The following is an 18,958-nucleotide window of genomic DNA, read 5'->3' as shown; positions in this document are numbered from 1 at the left end:
TGCTCACCGCTCCAGGCGGTCTCGTCCTGCCCTGCTCTTGCTCACCGCTCCAGGCGGTCTCGTCCTGCCCTGCTCTTGCTCACCTCTCCAGGCGGTCTCGTTCTGCCCTGCTCTTGCTCACCGCTCCGGGCGGTCTCGTCCTGCCCTGTTCTCGCTCACCTCTCTGGGCGGCCTCACTCTGCTGTGTTTGTCCGCCACATCTGTGGTTCTGTTCCAGGGTCCCAGTGTGTACTGGGTCCTGTCCCGCCTGTGTTCCTGCCTGCTAGTGCCTTCCTGTCTGCACTCTAGCCGTGCTTGCCTGTACCCCCCTGCCTGCATACCCGCCTGCCTGCATACCAGTCGTGCCTGCCTATTCCCACCAGTCTGTATGCCAGCCTAACCAGTCTGTTCCTGTATTCCCCTGTGTGGGTCAACAGCCGTGTCCGGGGTCTGTCCTGGAGTAGCACCTGGTCCCTCTGCTCGGTTCCTCCTTGGTGCACTGGCGTTGTATGCCGTCGTGCGACCCTGGTCGGATCGGGTGAATACCTAGTTACGCCCCTCCAGGCATTCACTCTCCGGCACGGTCCAGTGGAATCACACGCACACGCCGCTCAGCCCGGGCGTGTGCATTACAGAGAGGATGTGGGTTTCTGCGTGATAGATTGGTTCGCTCATTCCACACCTCTTTTCCTTAGAAACCCAGTCCTGAGGCCACTCGTAGAGGGGTGGGTTACTGTCACGGGTGTATCAGAGGTGACAGACTGTCGACCTGCAGTTGGTTGCATGAGATCCCTACGTTTGGCATTACAGACATCTTCTTATATGAGAGGCTGTCTCTAGGACCTAGAGGCTACCTCCCTCTGGTAATTAGCTCCCTTGCCTGGGTGTATATATACCTGGTGTGTCTGAGAGGGAGGTGCCTGCTATATTCATTTCTACTTGTGAAGGCTTAGCAAGAGCAGTACTTTGTCCTCTCTGGAGCTTGAGGCCGAGTTCGCATTTGTCTGGAGTCGTCTAAAGCTAAGCATTCTCCCCCTGATCGACTAGTGCTCATTTCCTCCCTTCACTAGCCTTAGCCATATGGCAGGGAAAGACAGGGCGAGGCATGCGTGCGGCGATTGCTGAAGAGGCAATATAGGGACGGTAGTTGAGATAGGGTGACACTAGACCAGACTAGGAGGTCTCCACTTCCCCCTTTCCCTATTCTCTGGGCTCCCTTTCCCTCTTCCCTCTGTGTTGCACTAAGTCTTTCCTACACCTGGCGTGACAGATAAATGCAGAATTGGTGCACTTGTTTCTATTATACCTTTTCTCTGATTGTTCCTCACCTGGCTTTGGCTTCCACTCCTGAGAAAAAATACTAACCAAATACTGATAGTGGGGCCGTGGCCTAATAAGCTTCCTGACATCTGGTGATAAATTTGGCTTTGTCTTTGCCATGTTTTAACCTAAAAACACACACATAAAAAGAAAAAAAAAAACTAGGCAATATTCGACTACCCATGACAAAATATGCAAAACATTTGGCCCAGCAAATGTTGAAAACTAACACATAAAGAGATAAAACAATGTCAAACACAATTTTCGTCCTTATAGCTGACAACCATTTACTTCCGGTTTATTAAAATCACCGGGAAAATAGCATCACAACAGCCAGGCAGAAGTAATCACATTTTATATATATATATTATTATTTACCAGCAGGTGTTGTATAAACAGCTCAGCTTGCCCTTTAAATGTAGGTGTTTTTAGCCCAGAAGAAGACATGTTTGTCCGTTTAGTTGTAGGCTTGTAGCCCAAAAGTGGCATGTTAGGCAGAGTAGTAACCCATCAGGGGGAGGTTACCTTGCCGTGGTTTATGGGCACACATGAATTGGCCAATTTATGCGCTAAAAACCTTCATTGTTTGTAAGTACTTGTTGCTAAGCAAAACAGTTTATATTTTCATTATTTTCATTGTTAAGACGTATCTTGGCCATATGGAGTGCTGCTGCGTTCTTTTGATATATATATATATATATATATATATATATATATATATAAATTATATATATATGAAAGACAGCACCATTTCATATTACTCACTAGTCGGTGCCAAGTCTCCAAACAGTCTGTCCAAACTGCTGCATGTCAATAGAAAAAATATAAAGAGGCAGCACTCCAAGAAATTTAAAAAAATAATAATATATATATATACAGTACAGACCAAAAGTTTGGACACACCTTCTCATTTAAAGATTGATTTGTCTGTATTTTCATGACTATGAAAATTGTACATTCACACTGAAGGCATCAAAACTATGAATTAACATATGTGTAATTATATACTTAACAAAAAAGTGTGAAACAACTGAAAAAATGTCTTATATTCTCTTTTCTTCAAGGTAGCCACCTTTTTGCTCTGATGACTGCTTTGCATACTCTTGGCATTCTCTTGATGAGCTTCAAGAGGTAGTCACCGGAAATGGTTTTCACTTCACAGGTGTGCCCTGTCAGGTTTAATAAGTGGGATTTCTTGCCTTATAAATGGGGTTGGGACCATCAGTTGTGTTGTGCAGAAGTCTGGTGGATACACAGCTGATAGTCCTACTGAATAGATTGTTAGATGCTTTTTTCTTGCCATAATACAAATTCTAAGTAAAGAAAAAAGAGTGGCCATCATTACTTTAAGAAATGAAAGTCAGTCAGTCCGAAAAATTGGGAAAACTTTGAAAGTGTCCCCAAGTGCACTTGCAAAAACCATCAAGAGCTACAAAGAAACTGGTTTACATGAGGACCGCCCCAGGAAAGGAAGACCAAGAGTCACCTCTGCTTCTGAGGATAAGTTTATCCGAGTCATCCGCCTCAGAAATCGCAGGTTAACAGCAGCTCAGATTAGAGACCAGGTCAATGCCACACAGAGTTCTAGCAGCACACACATCTCTACAACAACTGTTAAGAGGAGACTTTGTGCAGCAGGCCTTCATGGTAAAATAGCTGCTAGGAAACCACTGCTAAGGACAGGCAACAGGCAGAAGAGACTTGTTTGGGCTAAAGAACACAAGAAATGGACATTAGACCAGTGGAAATCTGTGCTTTGGTCTGATGAGTCCAAATTTGAGATCTTTCGTTCCAACCACCGTGTCTTTGTGCGACACAGAAAAGGTGAACGGATGGACTCTACATGCCTGGTTCCCACCGTGAAGCATGGAGGAGGAGGTGTGATGGTGTGGGGGTGCTTTTCTGGTGACACTGTTCAAAATTGAAGGCATACTGAACCAGCATGGCTACCACAGCGTCTTGCAGCGGCATGCTATTCCATCCGGTTTGCGTTTAGTTGGACCATCATTTATTTTTCAACAGGACAATGACCCCAAACACACCTCCAGGCTGTGTAAGGGCTATTTGACCAAGAGGGAGAGTGATGGGGTGCTACGCCAGATGACCTGGCCTCCAGTCACCAGACCTGAACCCAATCGAGATGGTTTGGAGTGAGCTGGACCACAGTGAAGGCAAAAGGGCCAACAAGTGCTAAGCATCTCTGGGAACTCCTTCAAGATTGTTGGAAGACCATTTCTGGTAACTACCTCTTGAAGCTCATCAAGAGAATGCCAAGGAGTGTGCAAAGCAGTCATCAAAGCAAAAGGTGGCTACTTTGAAGAACCTAGAATATAAGACATATTTTCAGTTGTTTCACACTTTTTTTGTTAAGTATATAATTCCACATGTATTAATTCATAGTTTTGATGCCTTCAGTGTGAATATACAATTTTCATAGTCATGAAAATACAGAAAAATCTTTAAATGAGAAGGTGTGTCCAAACTTTTGGTCCGTACTGTATATATACACTGCTCAAAAAAAATAAAGGGAACACTCAAATAACACATCCTAGATCTGAATGAATGAAATATTCTCATTGAATACTTTGTTCTGTACAAAGTTGAATGTGCTGACAACAAAATCACACAAAAAGACGTAGTTACTTACCGGTAACGGGATTTCTCAGAGCCCATGACGGCACCACGGAGAGAGGGGATCCGCCCTTCAAGGACAGGAAACCTACAGATAAAAAGGGGGGTGCCTCTCTCCAGCATCAGTTGTTTACAGAGCATGAGAGGACCACCAGGTTAGTAACACAAAATTTTACAATTTAAGACCTTGTCAGACACACCACGTGGCTACAACAAGTAACTAATAAGTGTGCACCCATACGTGAAGCGAGGGAATGTAGGGGTGCCGTCATGGGCTCTGAGAAATCCCGTTACCGGTAAGTAACTACGTCTTTCTCCTTCCCCCATGACGGCACCACGGAGAGAATTACAGAGAAGTGACTCATTAGGGGGGGACCACAGCTTCCAGAACCCTTCTCCCGAAAGTAAGATCCGAAGAAGAGGTTAAGTCTAGCCGGTAGTGATTAAAGAAGGTAGAGAGGGAAGACCAGATTGCCGCTCTACATATCTGCTCTATCGTAGCATCGGCCTTCTCCGCCCAGGAGGCTGCCACCGCTCTTGTTGAGTGGGCCTTCAGTTTCTCCGGGGCAGCTTCTCCACGTGAGAAGTACGATAGTGTGATGGCCTCCCTTATCGATCTGGCCAGCGTGCCCTAGAAGCTTTCTTCCCCTGAAAGCAAACAAAAAGAGAACTATCCTGCCTACACTCTTGTGTCGCCTCTAGGTATCGGATTAGGCACCTTCTAACGTCTAGTGTATGCAAGATCTTCTCTTTCGTGTTCCTAGGGTTGGGGCAGAAAGAAGGGAGGGTGATTTCCTGGGACCTGTGAAATCTTGACGCCACTTTTAGTAGATAGGCCGGGTCGGTATTCAGAGTAACCCTATCCTCCAAGATTTGTGTGAAGGGGGGGCCTGCCAATAGGGCCTGAATATCACTAACCCTACGTGCGGATGTGAGAGCTACCAAGAGTGCTGTTTTTAGAGACATAATTTTTAGGGATACTTCCGACAGAGGTTCAAAAGGGGCCTCCGTTAAAGCTGAAAGAACCAGGTTCAAATCCTAGGATGTAGTATTTCGGGATGGGATGGGTCAGGATCTAGCTGATGCTTTAATAAACCTAGATACCCATCTATTCCTAGCTAGGTCAAAGTTATAGAGCGCTCCCAGGGCTGCAACTTGAACTTTTAAGGTACTTGTGGCCAGGCCCTGCGCCAAGCCCCTCTGTAAAAATTCCAGGATAGTCGTCAATGGAACCTCCCCACCTAACCTGGATCCTGAGACCGAAAGGAATTTCTTCCAGGTTTTCCCGTATAGTTTGGTGGTCACCGGTTTTCTACTTTGAAATAGTGTGGTGATAAGATTTGGGGAGAAACCTTTGTCCTTCAGGAAAGCCCTCTCAAATTCCAGGCTTTCAAGTGTAAGCTTGAAGCTCGAGGATGGAGAACCGGACGATGAGAAAGAAGGTCTGGAAGCTCCGGAAGGACCCAGGGGTCGGAGATTGATAACCTCCTCAGCCATGAAAACCATGCCCTCTTAGCCCCCTTTTGGCCAATCAAAATTACCCTCGCTTTCTCTTCCCTGATTTTCCTCAGAACAGCTGGAATCAGAGCTGTCGGAGGAAAAGAATAAGCTAGAGGGTAACTCCACGAGATCATGAAGGCGTCCACGGCTACGGGGTTCCATTTGGGGTCTAGGGAGCAAAATGAGTGTGTTTTCTTGTTCCGGTTGTTGGCAAACAGATCTATGGAGGGAAAACCCCACATTTGTACAATCTGCAGAAAAACTGACTGACTTAACTTCCATTCGCCCTGCTTTAGTTGAGTCCGACTCAGAAAGTCTGCGGTGCGATTTTCTATCCCTTTTATGTGTAGGGCTGATAGGGATTGTAAGTTCCTCTCGGCTAAGCGAAAGATGACCTCTGTCGCCTGCATTAGGGAATGGGACCGTGTACCCCCCCTGGTGGTTCAGGTACGCCACTACTACCCGGTTGTCTGAAAAGACCCTCACGTGATGTCCTTGTAGTGTGTGCATGAACTCCCGGAGTGCCTGCTCTACTGCTAGGAGCTCCTTCATGTTTGAGGAAACTAGTTTTAGGTGTTCTGCCCAGACCCCTGAGCTACTAGGTTGTTGAGGTGAGCCCCCCAGCCCCTGGGACTTGCATCTGTGGTCAGGATTTGTGGTGTCGGGATTGTCCAAGGAATCCCCTGGGCTAGATTGCTTATGTTCCCCCACCACTCTAGGGAAAGTGTGGTTTCTGCAGATAGCGTTAACAGCCCTTCTAAACGCCCTTTTAGGGCTTTATCTGCCTCTAGGATTTCCCACTGAAGGGTTCTGGTATGTATTTGAGCCCATTGGACGGCCGGAAAGCATGCTGTCAGGGAGCCTAGAAGGGACATGGCTTTCCGAAGGGACATAGACGGGTGGGACTTTGCCCGTGATATCTCGCTTATGATTTTGTGAATTTTCCCTGAGGGGAGACGACACTCCTGTCTTTTTGAATCCAGCAGATGCCTAGGTATTCCTGTATCTGGCATGGTTCCGTTTTGGACTTTTCCAGATTCAAAAGCCAACCTAAGCGAGTCAAGTAATCCATGACCTTTTCCAGATGGGATTTGCAGTCTAGGAAGGAGCTGCCTATTACCGGGAAGTCGTCTAGGTATGGGACGACCAGGGTGTTCTGTTCCCTTAGATGAGCCATCACCTCTGCAACAACTTTGGTGAAAACCCTTGGGGCTATGGCGATGCCGAATGGGAGGGCTGTATATTGATAGTGTTTGACCACTCCACCCATAGGAACTGCTACTCTGAGGAATTTCTGGTAGTCTTTGTGTATTGGGACGTGATAATAAGCGTCTTTTAAATACAGGACGGCCATGACACAACCGGGAAACAGCATTTTTACTGAGGATTTTATTGTTTCCATTTTGAAGGCCTCCACCTTCAAAAGTTTGTTCAGCTTCTTTAGATTCACAATCGTCCTGTACGTCCCATCTGATTTTTTCCTCAGGAATAATGGAGAATAGAAGCCCATGCCCCCCCCCCCCCCCGGGACCTCCCGAAGGACTGCCTTCTGCCTTCCCTACCAGTCCCCGGATCTCCTGCTCCAAGGCCTGTTGCTCCTCGCTTGAAGACCTTTCGGGGGTTATAACAAAGTTTTGCTGAGGGAATTTGAGGAACTGGAGTTTCAGGCCCGATTGTATTAGGCCCAGAATCCATGAGCTGTTGGATATTAGCTCCCAGGCCGGAAGAAAGCTTGATAGCCTTCCCCCCACCCGGCGCAAATCTTCATTAAGGGGGCTTTCTGTTATCATTGGAGGGTTTAATAAATAGGAACCCTTTGGTATTCCTTCTCCTGTCTTCCCACCTATCCTGCTCTCTAGGGGCTTTCTACGGCTAAACCTTCTACTCCGAAAAGGTTTCCTGTAAACAGTGTTAGACAGGATAGGGAACCGCTTCTTATTGTCCCCTGCCTTATCCAAGATGTCATCAAGGGCGGGCCCAAATAGAAACTCGCCCTCACAGGGGATGGAGCACAATCTAGATTTAGTCTGTAGATCCCCGGGCCAACATTTGAGCCAGAGGGCTCGTCTAGCCGCGTTAGCAAGCCCTGCCGCTCTAGCACTTAACCTGACGGAGTCCGCCGAGGCGTCAGCAAGGAAGGCCGCTGCCCCTTTCATTATCGGGATAGTTTCAAGGATTGTGCCTCTAGATGTTTTCTGCCTCAGATGAGATTCAAGCTGATCCAGCCAGACCATTAATGACCTGGCCGTACATGTGGCAGCTACCGCAGGTTGTAACCCCCCCAGCGGCTTCCCAGGAACCCTTTAGGAAGGTGTCTGCCTTTTTATCCATGGGGTCTTTTAAGACGCCCATGTCCTCAAATGGAAGGGAGTATTTCTTTGAGGCTTTGGCTATGGCGACATCCAGTTTTGGATCTTTCTCCCAAAAGGAACATGCAGGGTCCTCAACCGGGTACTTTCGTTTAGGGTAAAGGAAGTCCTTCCTCTCTGGTCTTTTCCACTCTTTCTTAATCAGAGAGTGAACATGTTCGTTGAGTGGAAAAGATCCCCTCTTTTTTTGCTCTAGACCGCTGTACATTACGTCTTGGATGGATTTTTTGGGCCGGGGATCAGCTAATCCCATGGTAGACCTGACTGCCTTGATGAGGCTATCTGTTTCCTCGATAGGGAAGCAGCTCAGTCCTCGTCTATCTGTAGAAAAGGAAGAGGAAGAGGAAGAGATGGAAGTGTCCGAATCTCCGCCATCCTCAGAACTGCTAGATCTGGACTCGGGGGATATGTTTTTGGTTTTCCTTAACCTTTTGCCCCCCTGAAAAGATTTAATGGTGTTTTCGACCTGCGATTTAATTAGGTCTCTAAGTTCAGAGGCAAATCTCGGGGTTCCCTCGAATATAGTCTGCTCAATACAGGAGCTGCAGAGTCTCTTATCCCAAGTATTGGGCAAGGCTTCAGTGCATAGTGCACAAGTCCTATTTTTTGTTTTCCCTGTACTCTTTTTTCCCCTATAGGAGACAAAAAGAGAGAGAGCAAGGGCCCCTAGTTACAAAGTGGACTTTCACGAAGCTCACTTACCAACCAGACGGAAGAGCGGGTAGCGGTTCAGGAGGTGGAGCCATCTGCGTGGCAGACCCGGAAGTTGAAAAGTATGATGCCGGGCCGCACCGCGCTCTCACCTCCGCAACCAGGGGGGTCCAGCACAGTCCACGGCGGGCCCAGACAGGCCCTGTCCTCTTCGTCCGGACCCCCCTCCGCACACCCTAAGGGCCTACAGACCCCAGCGGTGGCGCATCAGGACACCGCCCCAGCCGAGGCAGGGGACTCCCGCTGCCTGGATCGGACTGGCCGGGCCTGGCATCCCACGACGTCCATCTTCTGGTACCTTGCAGGTATGCCTCCTCCGGACTGTAGGATCCCGTCAAGAACAGGAAACCAACTGATGCGGGAGAGAGGCACCGCCCTTTTTATCTGTAGGTTTCCTGTCCTTGAAGGGCGGATCCCCTCTCTCCATGGTGCCGTCATGGGAGGAGGAGAAATCATCAATGGAAATCAAATGTATTAACCAATGGAAGCCTGGATTTGGAGTCACCCCCAAAATTAAAGTGGAAAAACACACTACAGGCCAACTTTGATGTAATGTCCTTAAAACAAGTCAAAATGAGGCTTAGTATTGTGTGTGGCCTCCACGTGCCTGTATGACCTCCCTACAACGCCTGGGCATGCTCCTGATGAGGTTGAGGATGGTCTCCTGTGGGATCTCCTCCCAGACCTGGACTAAAGCATCCGCCAACTCCTGGACAGTCTGTGGTGCAACGTGACGTTGGTGGATGGAGCAAGACATGATGTCCCAGATGTGCTCAATGTGATTCAGGTCTGGGGAACGGGAGGGCCAGTCCATAGCTTCAATGCCTTCATCTTGCAGGAACTGCTGACACACTCCAGTCACAAGAGGTCTGGCATTGTCCTGCATTAGGAGGAACCCAAGGCCAACTGCACCAGCATATGGTCTCACAAGGGGTCTGAGGATCTCATCTTGGTACCTAATGGCAGTCAGGCTACCTCTCGCGAGCACATGGAGGGCTCCAAAGAAATGCCACCCCACACCATTACTGACCCACTGCCAAACCGGTCATGCTGAAGGATGTTGCAAACAGCAGATCGCTCTCCACAGCGTCTCCAGACTCTGTCACGTCTGTCACATGAGCTCAGTGTGAACCTGTTTTCTTCTGTGAAGACCACAGGGCGCCAGTAGCGACTTTGTCAATCCTGGTGTTCTGTGGCAAATGCCAAGCGTCCTGCACAGTGTTGGGCTGTGAGCACAACCCCCATCTGTGGATGTCGGGCCCTCATACCACCCTCATGGAGTTGGTTTCTAACCGTTTGTGCAGACACATGCACAATTGTGGCCTACGGGAGGTCATTTTGCAGGGCTCTGGCAGTGCTCCTCCTGTTCCTCCTTGCACAAAGGCGGAGGTAGCGGTCCTGAAGCTGGGTTGTTGCCCTCCTACGGCCCCCTCCACATCTCCTGGTGTACTGGCCTGTCTCCTGGTAGCGCCTCCAGCCTCTGGACACTACGCTAACAGACACAGCAAACCTTCTTGCCACAGCTCGCATTGATGTGCCATCCTGGATGAGCTGCACTACCTGAGCAACTTCTCTGGGTTGTAGAGTCCGTCTCATGCTACCACGAGTGTGAAAGCACAACCAACATTCAAAAGTGACCAAAACATCAGCCAGAAAGCATTGGTACTGAGATGTGGTCTGTGGTCCCCACCTGCAGAACCACTCCTTTATTGGGTGTGTCTTGTTAATTGGCAATAATTTCCATCTATTGTCTATTCCATTTGCACAACAGCATGTGAAATTGATTGTCAATCAGTGTTGCTTCCTAAGTGGACAGTTTGATTTCACAGAAGTTTGATTTACTTGGAGTCATATTCTGTTGTTTAAGTGTTCCCTTTATTTTTTTGAGCAGTGCGTGTATATATATATATATATATAATTTTTTTTCTCCTTACATTTCTTTATTGTTAACTGGGGAAAAGGGGGTGATTCCAATTTTTATATCTTTTTTTACTACTTTTTTTTCTTTACTTTTTTCCTTATCGTCTGATTGCTTCCCGGCACCTGCGCAGAAGATCCCTGTTCTACAATGGTCCATAAAAGGCAGGAAGAAGTGCACATTGCAGAAAAAGGTGAAGTGTGCAGGCGCGGGATCTGGCCATAAAGACTGCACGTCACAGGGCACTGTGACATGCAGGGGAGGGGGAAAATATTTTAATTCCAACAGTAGGCGGGATTTCTTCCCGTCCCCTGGACAGGAACAGATCATGAGCCTGAAGAAATAAAAAGCAATTTCACACCAACAAGACCTCTAATATGGGCCATACAGGTAAGTATAGATTCACATTTCTATCACCTGTATGCCCATATTAGGGGTCATCAAAGTGCCAGGGATTGACAGATTCCCTTTAAAAACAGATCAAAGCGTCAAATCTACTTCAAAATAGTATCAATAAAAACATCAGGTGACTGCAAAAATCAAGCTCTCACACAGCTCCATACCGAAACATAAAAATGTTAAAGGTTTTGGAAAATGGCTACTCAAGCTAATTTGTTTTCGTTCTTTTTATGAATTTCTGAATTTTTTTCACCACTTAAATAAAAAAAAAAATGCAATTTTGGTATCGTTGTAATCGTACTGACCTACACAATCATATTTCCAGGTCATTTTTACTGCAGAATGAACGGCGAAAAAGCAAAACCCAAAAAACAATTGTGGAATTGCTTTTTTTTCTTATTGCAATTTCACTTCACTTGGAATTTTTTCCCATTTTCCAGTGAACCGTAAGATAAAGTGGATGATGTGATTCCGAAGTACAACTGGTCTCACAAACAACAAGCCCTCATATGGCTTTGCCAGAGGAAAAATAAAAAAGTTACGGGTCTTAGAAAAAGGGGAGGGAAAAATGAAAGTGCCAAAGTGAAAAATTGCTCGGTCCTAGGGGTTAAGTAATTATAGAAAAAAATAGAAGTTTGGGATTGCTGTAATTGTACTGACGTGGAGAATCAGGTTTCCAGCTCATTTTTTACAATACAATGAGCGCTGTGAAGAAAAGGAGGAAAAAATGAAAGCGTAAAAATGAAAAATTGCCAGTCCTGAATGGGTTAACAGCTGTAGCTTAGCAGGAAAAATTGTCAGACTTTATCTGTCCTTCTCACAGTAGGGCGATTGTTATCTCCTCTGAAACCACAGGTTGCCCAGTCTAAAGGCCCCGTCACACATAATGAGATCGCTAGCGAGATCGTTAGTGCGTCACGGTTTTGAGATCGCTGGAGAGTCGTTTCGTGATTGCTGGGGAGCTGTCAAACATGCAGAACTTACCAACGATTTCGGCCGCCCCAGCGATCTAACTAACGATCTCGGCGGTCGTTGAGACACTTTCACACAGCAGCTATTTCAACGATCTACACCTTGATGGGGACTGTACTGTGTCACAAAGGCGTGCATAAAATCACTTTTCCGCGTCCCCTCATCTCCGATTGGTGGACGCTACTGCGTTCTGATTGGGCGGCCTTGATTTAACATCGCTACTGTGTCTCCGGTCAGACGGGAACACTGGTGTGTGCGTTGTTCCTGTACAGATGTATGGATATCCATATATTTATATGAATATATATATAGAGATGTAAATGGCCATTTATGTGTATGCATATCTGTATGTTTGAGAGTATGTATGTGTATATATAGTTATCTGTATACGTATGTGTATATGAGTGTGTGTGCGTATATATTTATGTACTTAAAAATATGTATGAGTACATGGATGAATCTGTTTACATACGAGTATACGAATGTATATGCGTGTGTGTATGTATGTATGTATCTGTATACGCATGTGTATACATATGTATGTATGTATATATATATGTATGTATATATATATATATATATATATATATATATATATATATATGGACTGCTTACTGCGGTGACTACTGCTACTACTGAAAGAATGAGAAACAAAGTAGTTGCATAGTAGAACACACAGTTTATTAGACACATCAGTACAGAAATGTCAGTAGTATAGAAACATGAGTAGTTGCCCACTATAGGTTCTGATGCTGCCAAGGAACAGCACCAGGACCGTTAAAATACTGGCAGTAGTTGTCGCGGCAGGTCTTCGCATCATGGGTGTTTCTGCCATGTCCCACTGGTTGAAGGTCTGCAATTGCAGGATCGTTTGCATGCCATTCATCGAGCTCCACTTCCCCATTGGCTCGGTCCACAGAGTCCACGAAGCCAGGCGGACAGTACGTAATTGCATCACGTCGACGAAGAAAGTTGTGAAGCGTGCAACAGGCCAAAACAACAGAGCCTATTGATTTAAGCTTCATGTTAATTGGCGTGTGAAAAACTCTGAAGCTTTTGTCCAGGACAGCGTGTCAGAAAACATGCTGTGTGGGTGTGTGTGCACGAGACCCCTAAAATATCTGCCCATGAAAAAGCATATATATACAGATAGAAGCCAAGCCCTCCCTCCCTGAAGAGCAATGATAGCAGATAATTGGTAGATGTCCTATAAATGAATTAAAAATGGAAACTCATTTGAGACCCCAAACAATACCTACCTCGCTAAAGATGTCTGATTTCTTCAAAGTGGAGTCACAGCCGGAGAACGCTGGTGGGATCCGAAAACAAGGACGCAGTAGCGACCAGTAATCGGGGACGAGGGGCGCGGAAAAGTCCAATTTATGCACGCCTACGTGTCCCAGTTCTGAATCGCTAACGAGGTCGTTGGTAAGGTGTCAAAAACAGCGATGCACACTGCCCAGCGGGAGCGCAACGACCCAGGAATGGTCCGGGGAGCTTTGTAACGATCAGCGATCTCGCAGCAGGGGCCTGATCGCTGCTACCTGTCAGACATAACGGGATCACAAGCGAGATCGCTATTGCGTCATGAAAACCGTGACGCATCAACGATTTCGCTAGCGATCTCGTTATGTGTGACGGGGCCTTTAGGCCCAGTTCAGACTGCTGTATTGTGAAACGGAGTAGTAACAATGGCAGACTGCGGGCATGCGTGGATTTGCAGTACCGGGAGCTCCTCAGTACTGTGGACCAGTGCCAGAGCTGCCTTTACATTATTATGGGCCAGAACATGGAGGAACTGCCCTTTTTTCCCACACAAACCATTGGTCCATGCAAAATCGCCATGTGCATTGGCTGTAATGGGGCTCTGGCTTGATTATTGATAATTTGGCGACTTACTACAGTAATTCATGTTTGAGACTCCACTAGTTCTACATTGCTCAAGGCAGCACCTATAGCCAGGGGTGAAACACACCTTTAATGACTGGAGCAGCAGACATAACCTGCAGCCTTACAGCTGGTGACATGCCAGGCACACAGCACTTATGGCAGAACAATTACTCTGCCAGTCACACCCAGGCCTAAAATGGCCTCACTCAGATCTCCACACAGAACGTTCCAGAGGGTGCTGCCGCAGCACGGCCGTGTGGGCGTGGCCTAGCCGGAGGCCATCCCACTCGCCTCTTTGATAGTACAGTCACGCCTCTCTCAGCCCCATTGAATTCTGGGAGCTGAAGTCCGTTATTTGTATTGAAAAAAAGCTGTTAAGAGAAAAAAGAACTACATTTCCCGACTTACAGAGGACTACAGCCAGCCTCTGCTGACACTGAGCAGGCGCAGTGCATCCCTCCCTGGACTCTCCCCGCTGCCCGGCTGCTTGTTTTCCTGAGTTGAAGAGCCGCAGTGGAAGAGAAAGGACCGGAGCTTGTGATAGCACCGAACCTCAGCTACCTGCGCTCATAACCTGCCAGGTAACGGCCCGGGAGCGGTGCTCCTCATTATCACTGACATCAACGGGGCGTGAGATAGACTGAGGTATTCGGGGCTCAGCCAGGACTCCCCTATATCCGACCCCAGAGAGTCAGAATCCTCCCATTGTTATCCGACACCTGAGGCACCAGCAGCAAAACACAACAGTATGGAGCCGGTCCACAATGTCGCCCTTCCTACTGACAGAGGTGACATTGCGGAGGCCGGGCTTCATAATTCGGGCACTTCACCGTCGGGCCATAGTGTTAACCCCGTAGTGTCCGGAGAGGATGCAGCCTGCCCCCTATACAGGGATGGTGTCAGAGACAGGCTGCTCCAGAACAGAGGGATGTCAGAGGCAGGCTGCTCCAGAACAGAGGGATGTGAGAGACAGGCTGCTCCAGAACAGAGGGATGTGAGAGACAGGCTGCTCCAGAACAGAGGGATGTGAGAGACAGGCTGCTCCAGAACAGAGGGATGTGAGAGACAGGCTGCTCCAGAACAGAGGGATGTGAGAGACAGGCTGCTCCAGAACAGAGGGATGTGAGAGACAGGCTGCTCCAGAACAGAGGGATGTGAGAGTCAGGCTGCTCCAGAACAGAGGGATGTGAGAGGCAGGCTGCTCCAGAACAGAGGGATGTCAGAGGCAGGCTGCTCCAGAACAGAGGGATGTGAGAGGCAGGCTGCTCCAGAACAGAGGGATGTGAGAGACAGGCTGCTCCAGAACAGAGGGATGTGAGAGGCAGGCTGCTCCAGAACAGAGGGATGTGAGAGGCAGGCTGCTCCAGAACAGAGGGATGTGAGAGACAGGCTGCTCCAGAACAGAGGGATGTGAGAGGCAGGCTGCTCCAGAACAGAGGGATGTGAGAGGCAGGCTGCTCCAGAACAGAGGGATGTGAGAGACAGGCTGCTCCAGAACAGAGGGATGTGAGAGGCAGGCTGCTCCAGAACAGAGGGATGTGAGAGGCAGGCTGCTCCAGAACAGAGGGATGTGAGAGGCAGGCTGCTCCAGAACAGAGGGATGTGAGAGACAGGCTGCTCCAGAACAGAGGGATGTGAGAGACAGGCTGCTCCAGAACAGAGGGATGTCAGAGGCAGGCTGCTCCAGAGCACAGGGATGTCAGAGGCAGGCTGCTCCAGAGCACAGGGATGTCAGAGGCAGGCTGCTCCAGAGCACAGGGATGTCAGAGGCAGGCTGCTCCAGAACAGAGGGATGTCAGAGGCAGGCTGCTCCAGAACAGAGGGATGTGAGAGACAGGCTGCTCCAGAACAGAGGGATGTCAGAGGCAGGCTGCTCCAGAGCACAGGGATGTCAGAGGCAGGCTGCTCCAGAGCACAGGGATGTCAGAGGCAGGCTGCTCCAGAGCACAGGGATGTCAGAGGCAGGCTGCTCCAGAGCAGAGGGATGTCAGAGGCAGGCTGCTCCAGAGCAGAGGGATGTCAGAGGCAGGCTGCTCCAGAGCAGAGGGATGTCAGAGGCAGGCTGCTCCAGAGCACAGGGATGCCAGAGGCAGGCTGCTCCAGAACACAGGAATGTTGTCAGAGGCAGGCTGCTCCAGAACACAGGAATGTTGTCAGAGGCAGGCTGCTCCAGAACACAGGGATGTTGTCAGAGGCAGGCTGCCCCTGTGTTGCTTCCCTATTTGTTTATTTGCTTGTGTAATGTGTATACTGGGCAGTAGGGGGCACGCTTGGCACATCTTTGGTTCCTTTCTCCTCGCACAGTGCTGGTGGGGGTGGCGCACTGTATGCTGCTATTGTACACAGTTATTACTGGCGCTGTAGTTGGCAGAGCTGCCGCACTGATCAGCAGGTATTTATGAACCCTGCGGCATGCCCGGGCACTGATGTGGAGGTTCTTGGAAGCTGGGGATTTATGGATTCTGCTAGAATATGTGGCCTTGCTGTTTCCTATCTTTACAATGCAAGGTGACTGAGCTCAAGGCCTGCGCTTCCTAGCCCAGTCCTGGGCACAGTTGGTTAGTACACAGGAGCTCTGCTCATCCAGCCAGCCATTGCCCTGCTCTGCACAGATGGAGGGGAAGGGACCCCACAACTGCTGTCTGTTGGGTTTTCTTGCATTTGAAGGAGTCTCTGGTTGAGGAGATTGCTTTCATCCTTCTTCTTGGGACTGGTTCTCTTGTTTACCTTCTTTTCTTTCTTGCTTTCTTTATATGTTATGTACTGGTCCTGAGGGGGATTGTTAATTAGAGTGAATTTAGGAGTCGAAGGGAACACTTAAAAGGGGATGGTTCTGTGATTGCTCTTGGTATAAGGCCGGTGCTGTTCCTAACTAGGGTATTGGATGGCTATATAGGTGTAATATGTGCAAGGCTATAAAAATATATTTTTTATTATTGGAGGGGACGACGGACTGCCTTTATGTTGTGGGTTACAATTACAAACATTGCATATGGAAGTGTGCATTTTGTTCCATATTCTGAGAAATTCTTAAAAACCACTAATAGCCTCTAATCTGCCAATCGATATGAGCCTGTCCTGCTCTCATTCTTCATTTTATATACTTGTTTATCCGCTTGTTGCTATATCTTCAGCCAACTCATGATGTCATTATTTAAGCAAAATGCAGACAGAAATCAAATGAACCCAAAAAGAATGGAGGGATTCAGACGCCTCCCACTTAGTGCAGGCTTGCCCGGACATGTGTGTGCTTTATTGTATAAGCTTGTAGCCAAGAGCAATGAAATGACTAGTTTGCTTGTTTAGGAGGAGTTGAAGGCTATGTACACCTTTTTGTATTTTTTTTGTTGTTGTGGTCCATTAAATCACTGTTCTGTATTTTGTAGTTCTTTTTTTTTTAATAGTTTAGCTCCTGCATTTTTCAAGTGTTTCTGTAGACTGCAAACTGCTCTGTCCCCATGCTGCCCATATCCGTCAGTGGAGATGACTGACGGGTACCTTCCCATTTTGCTTGGAGGTGCGCACAACTCTGAGCATGCAGATGGTTATGATCTGTGGGGCAGCCAATGTGGACATCCAGATCTGTCAACACCTGGATAGCGCTATCCTTTTCCACCGTCATCCTGCACATTGAATGTGCACATACATCGCTGTACCTAGCGCCTGATATTGGATATGTAGATAAGAGCGACGGGCAGCACTGGGCAGGAAAATGCGAGTGCGGACAATTTGCATACAGTAACACTTGTAAATGGCTTGAAAAAAAAAATTAAGAATGCTGAAAAATGACGCAATCATCACAATGTTTTTTAATATACGCATACATTGCCTTTAATGTGTGAGAAATGTAGATTGCAGGTGATGCAGACATTTTTAAGTAAGACATATTTTTTTGTCTATAGTTTTAGTGAACGCGGTTTCACTAGAGGCACTCAATGCTAAGAGAAGATGAAAGATCTAGATCTAGGAGTCGAATATGTCATACCCAGCCTTGGGTACAGAAATGTCCGGGAGCAAACCAACAAAGATGAGAAAAAAGAGGAAGAAGACTTCAGATATTCAAAGGCGAAATCACCGGTTAGTTTGACCTTTTTTTAGCTTTGTAGTATTGGTCTCAAGCAGCTGTTATTTAAAGGGGTTATCCAGGACTATTTTTTTATTTTTATTATGGGCCTAAAATGAACAGGCAATTAGTTGCTAACTACCTGTCGCCAGCACAGAGTAGTCATTGACTTATCCTGCCGGCGATTCAGTTGCTCCATGTCAACATAGTAGCTCTTCTGGGATGCTCTGTCAATGAACAGGGTGTGACAGTGGGGAGCCAGCTGTCAATCAACATGACGTTGGCGGTCATGCCCCATCAACAAAGCAGAGCAGAAGAGTATCCGCTGGCCTGTCGACGTGACCTCAGCAGAAGCTGCTGAATCACCAGCAGAAGCGTTCTGTGCTGGCAGAGATCGCCTCCCAGCACAACGGACAGGTAGTCAGCAATTACCTGCCTGCTAGTTCTTAGATAAATACTAAAAAAAATAAATGGTCCCAGATAATCCCTTTAAAGAGTGATATGCCCAGATATATTGTATACTTTATTTGGAGTACAAAATAATGTAACATATATTAAAGCGGTTGTCTGGATTGAAATGAAAAGTCTATAATGCTCTTAGTGACTGCACACTGCCGAAAACATAACAGTGAGCAATTCGCGGACTGTCACAATTCCCCTGTGTTCCCCATGCGGGTGGGCTGTCACTTGACTGCATGTATGCAATTTGCATACTTGTGCTCATGTGCCGACTAGACTCATCCAACTTCTCTCAATAGAGCAGGGGTCTCAAACTCGGCTGGGTATATGGGCCGCACATGGAAAAAATTTGAATTTGGGGGGCCGCATTCTTTGTTCAATGTGACATTTTTAGTGATACCATTTTTTTTGTATACACCTTTTGAACATTTTTGCCGTGTTTATTTTTTTATGGCTTGGGTCGTTATGGAAGTGGCGATAATAAACGTGCACTTTTTTGTGTTTACTTTAGTTTACATATAAAACAGCATTTTTAGTGCCCAATATTTTTTCATGCTTTATTTTATTTTTTATTTTTTTTACAATTTTATTTCCCCCAATTGGCCACATACAGTAATATTGTCTTACAATTAGCATCATATAGTAATAATGGAAAACATCTTGTAGTAATGTTCCCCATCCAAGTCCCCATCTTGTACTAATGTGCCCCATCCAGGTCCCCATCCTGTGGCTATGTGCCCCATCCAG

The 18,958-nt window shown here is 47.3% G+C and overlaps 1 protein-coding gene across 3 annotated transcripts in view; it reads left to right on the top strand.

Annotated features, from left to right (window-relative positions):
* The first annotated feature begins 14,112 nt into the window (after nt 1–14,112).
* ABCC5 (ATP binding cassette subfamily C member 5) overlaps nt 14,113–18,958 on the top strand; it is an 85,203-nt gene continuing 80,357 nt past the window's right edge. For 2 of the 3 annotated variants that reach the window (XM_073675307.1, XM_073675310.1), the window contains exons 1-2: nt 14,113–14,270; nt 17,592–17,766. In XM_073675307.1, the coding sequence (XP_073531408.1) occupies nt 17,638–17,766 (129 nt within the window). In that variant the 5' untranslated portion in view covers nt 14,113–14,270; nt 17,592–17,637. Of the gene's footprint in view, nt 14,271–15,946; nt 16,082–17,591; nt 17,767–18,958 lie in introns of those variants that run through there. The other variant, XM_073675308.1, reaches the window with a different exon arrangement.

The sequence above is a fragment of the Phyllobates terribilis genome, unplaced genomic scaffold (assembly GCF_046119375.1).
Source record: "Phyllobates terribilis strain yellow unplaced genomic scaffold, ASM4611937v1 Scaffold_3__8_contigs__length_932513732, whole genome shotgun sequence".
NCBI classification, from domain to species: Eukaryota; Metazoa; Chordata; class Amphibia; order Anura; family Dendrobatidae; genus Phyllobates; species Phyllobates terribilis.
The sequence above is the reverse complement of the archived record's forward strand: the minus strand, read 5'-3'. Positions and strand labels throughout refer to the sequence as shown.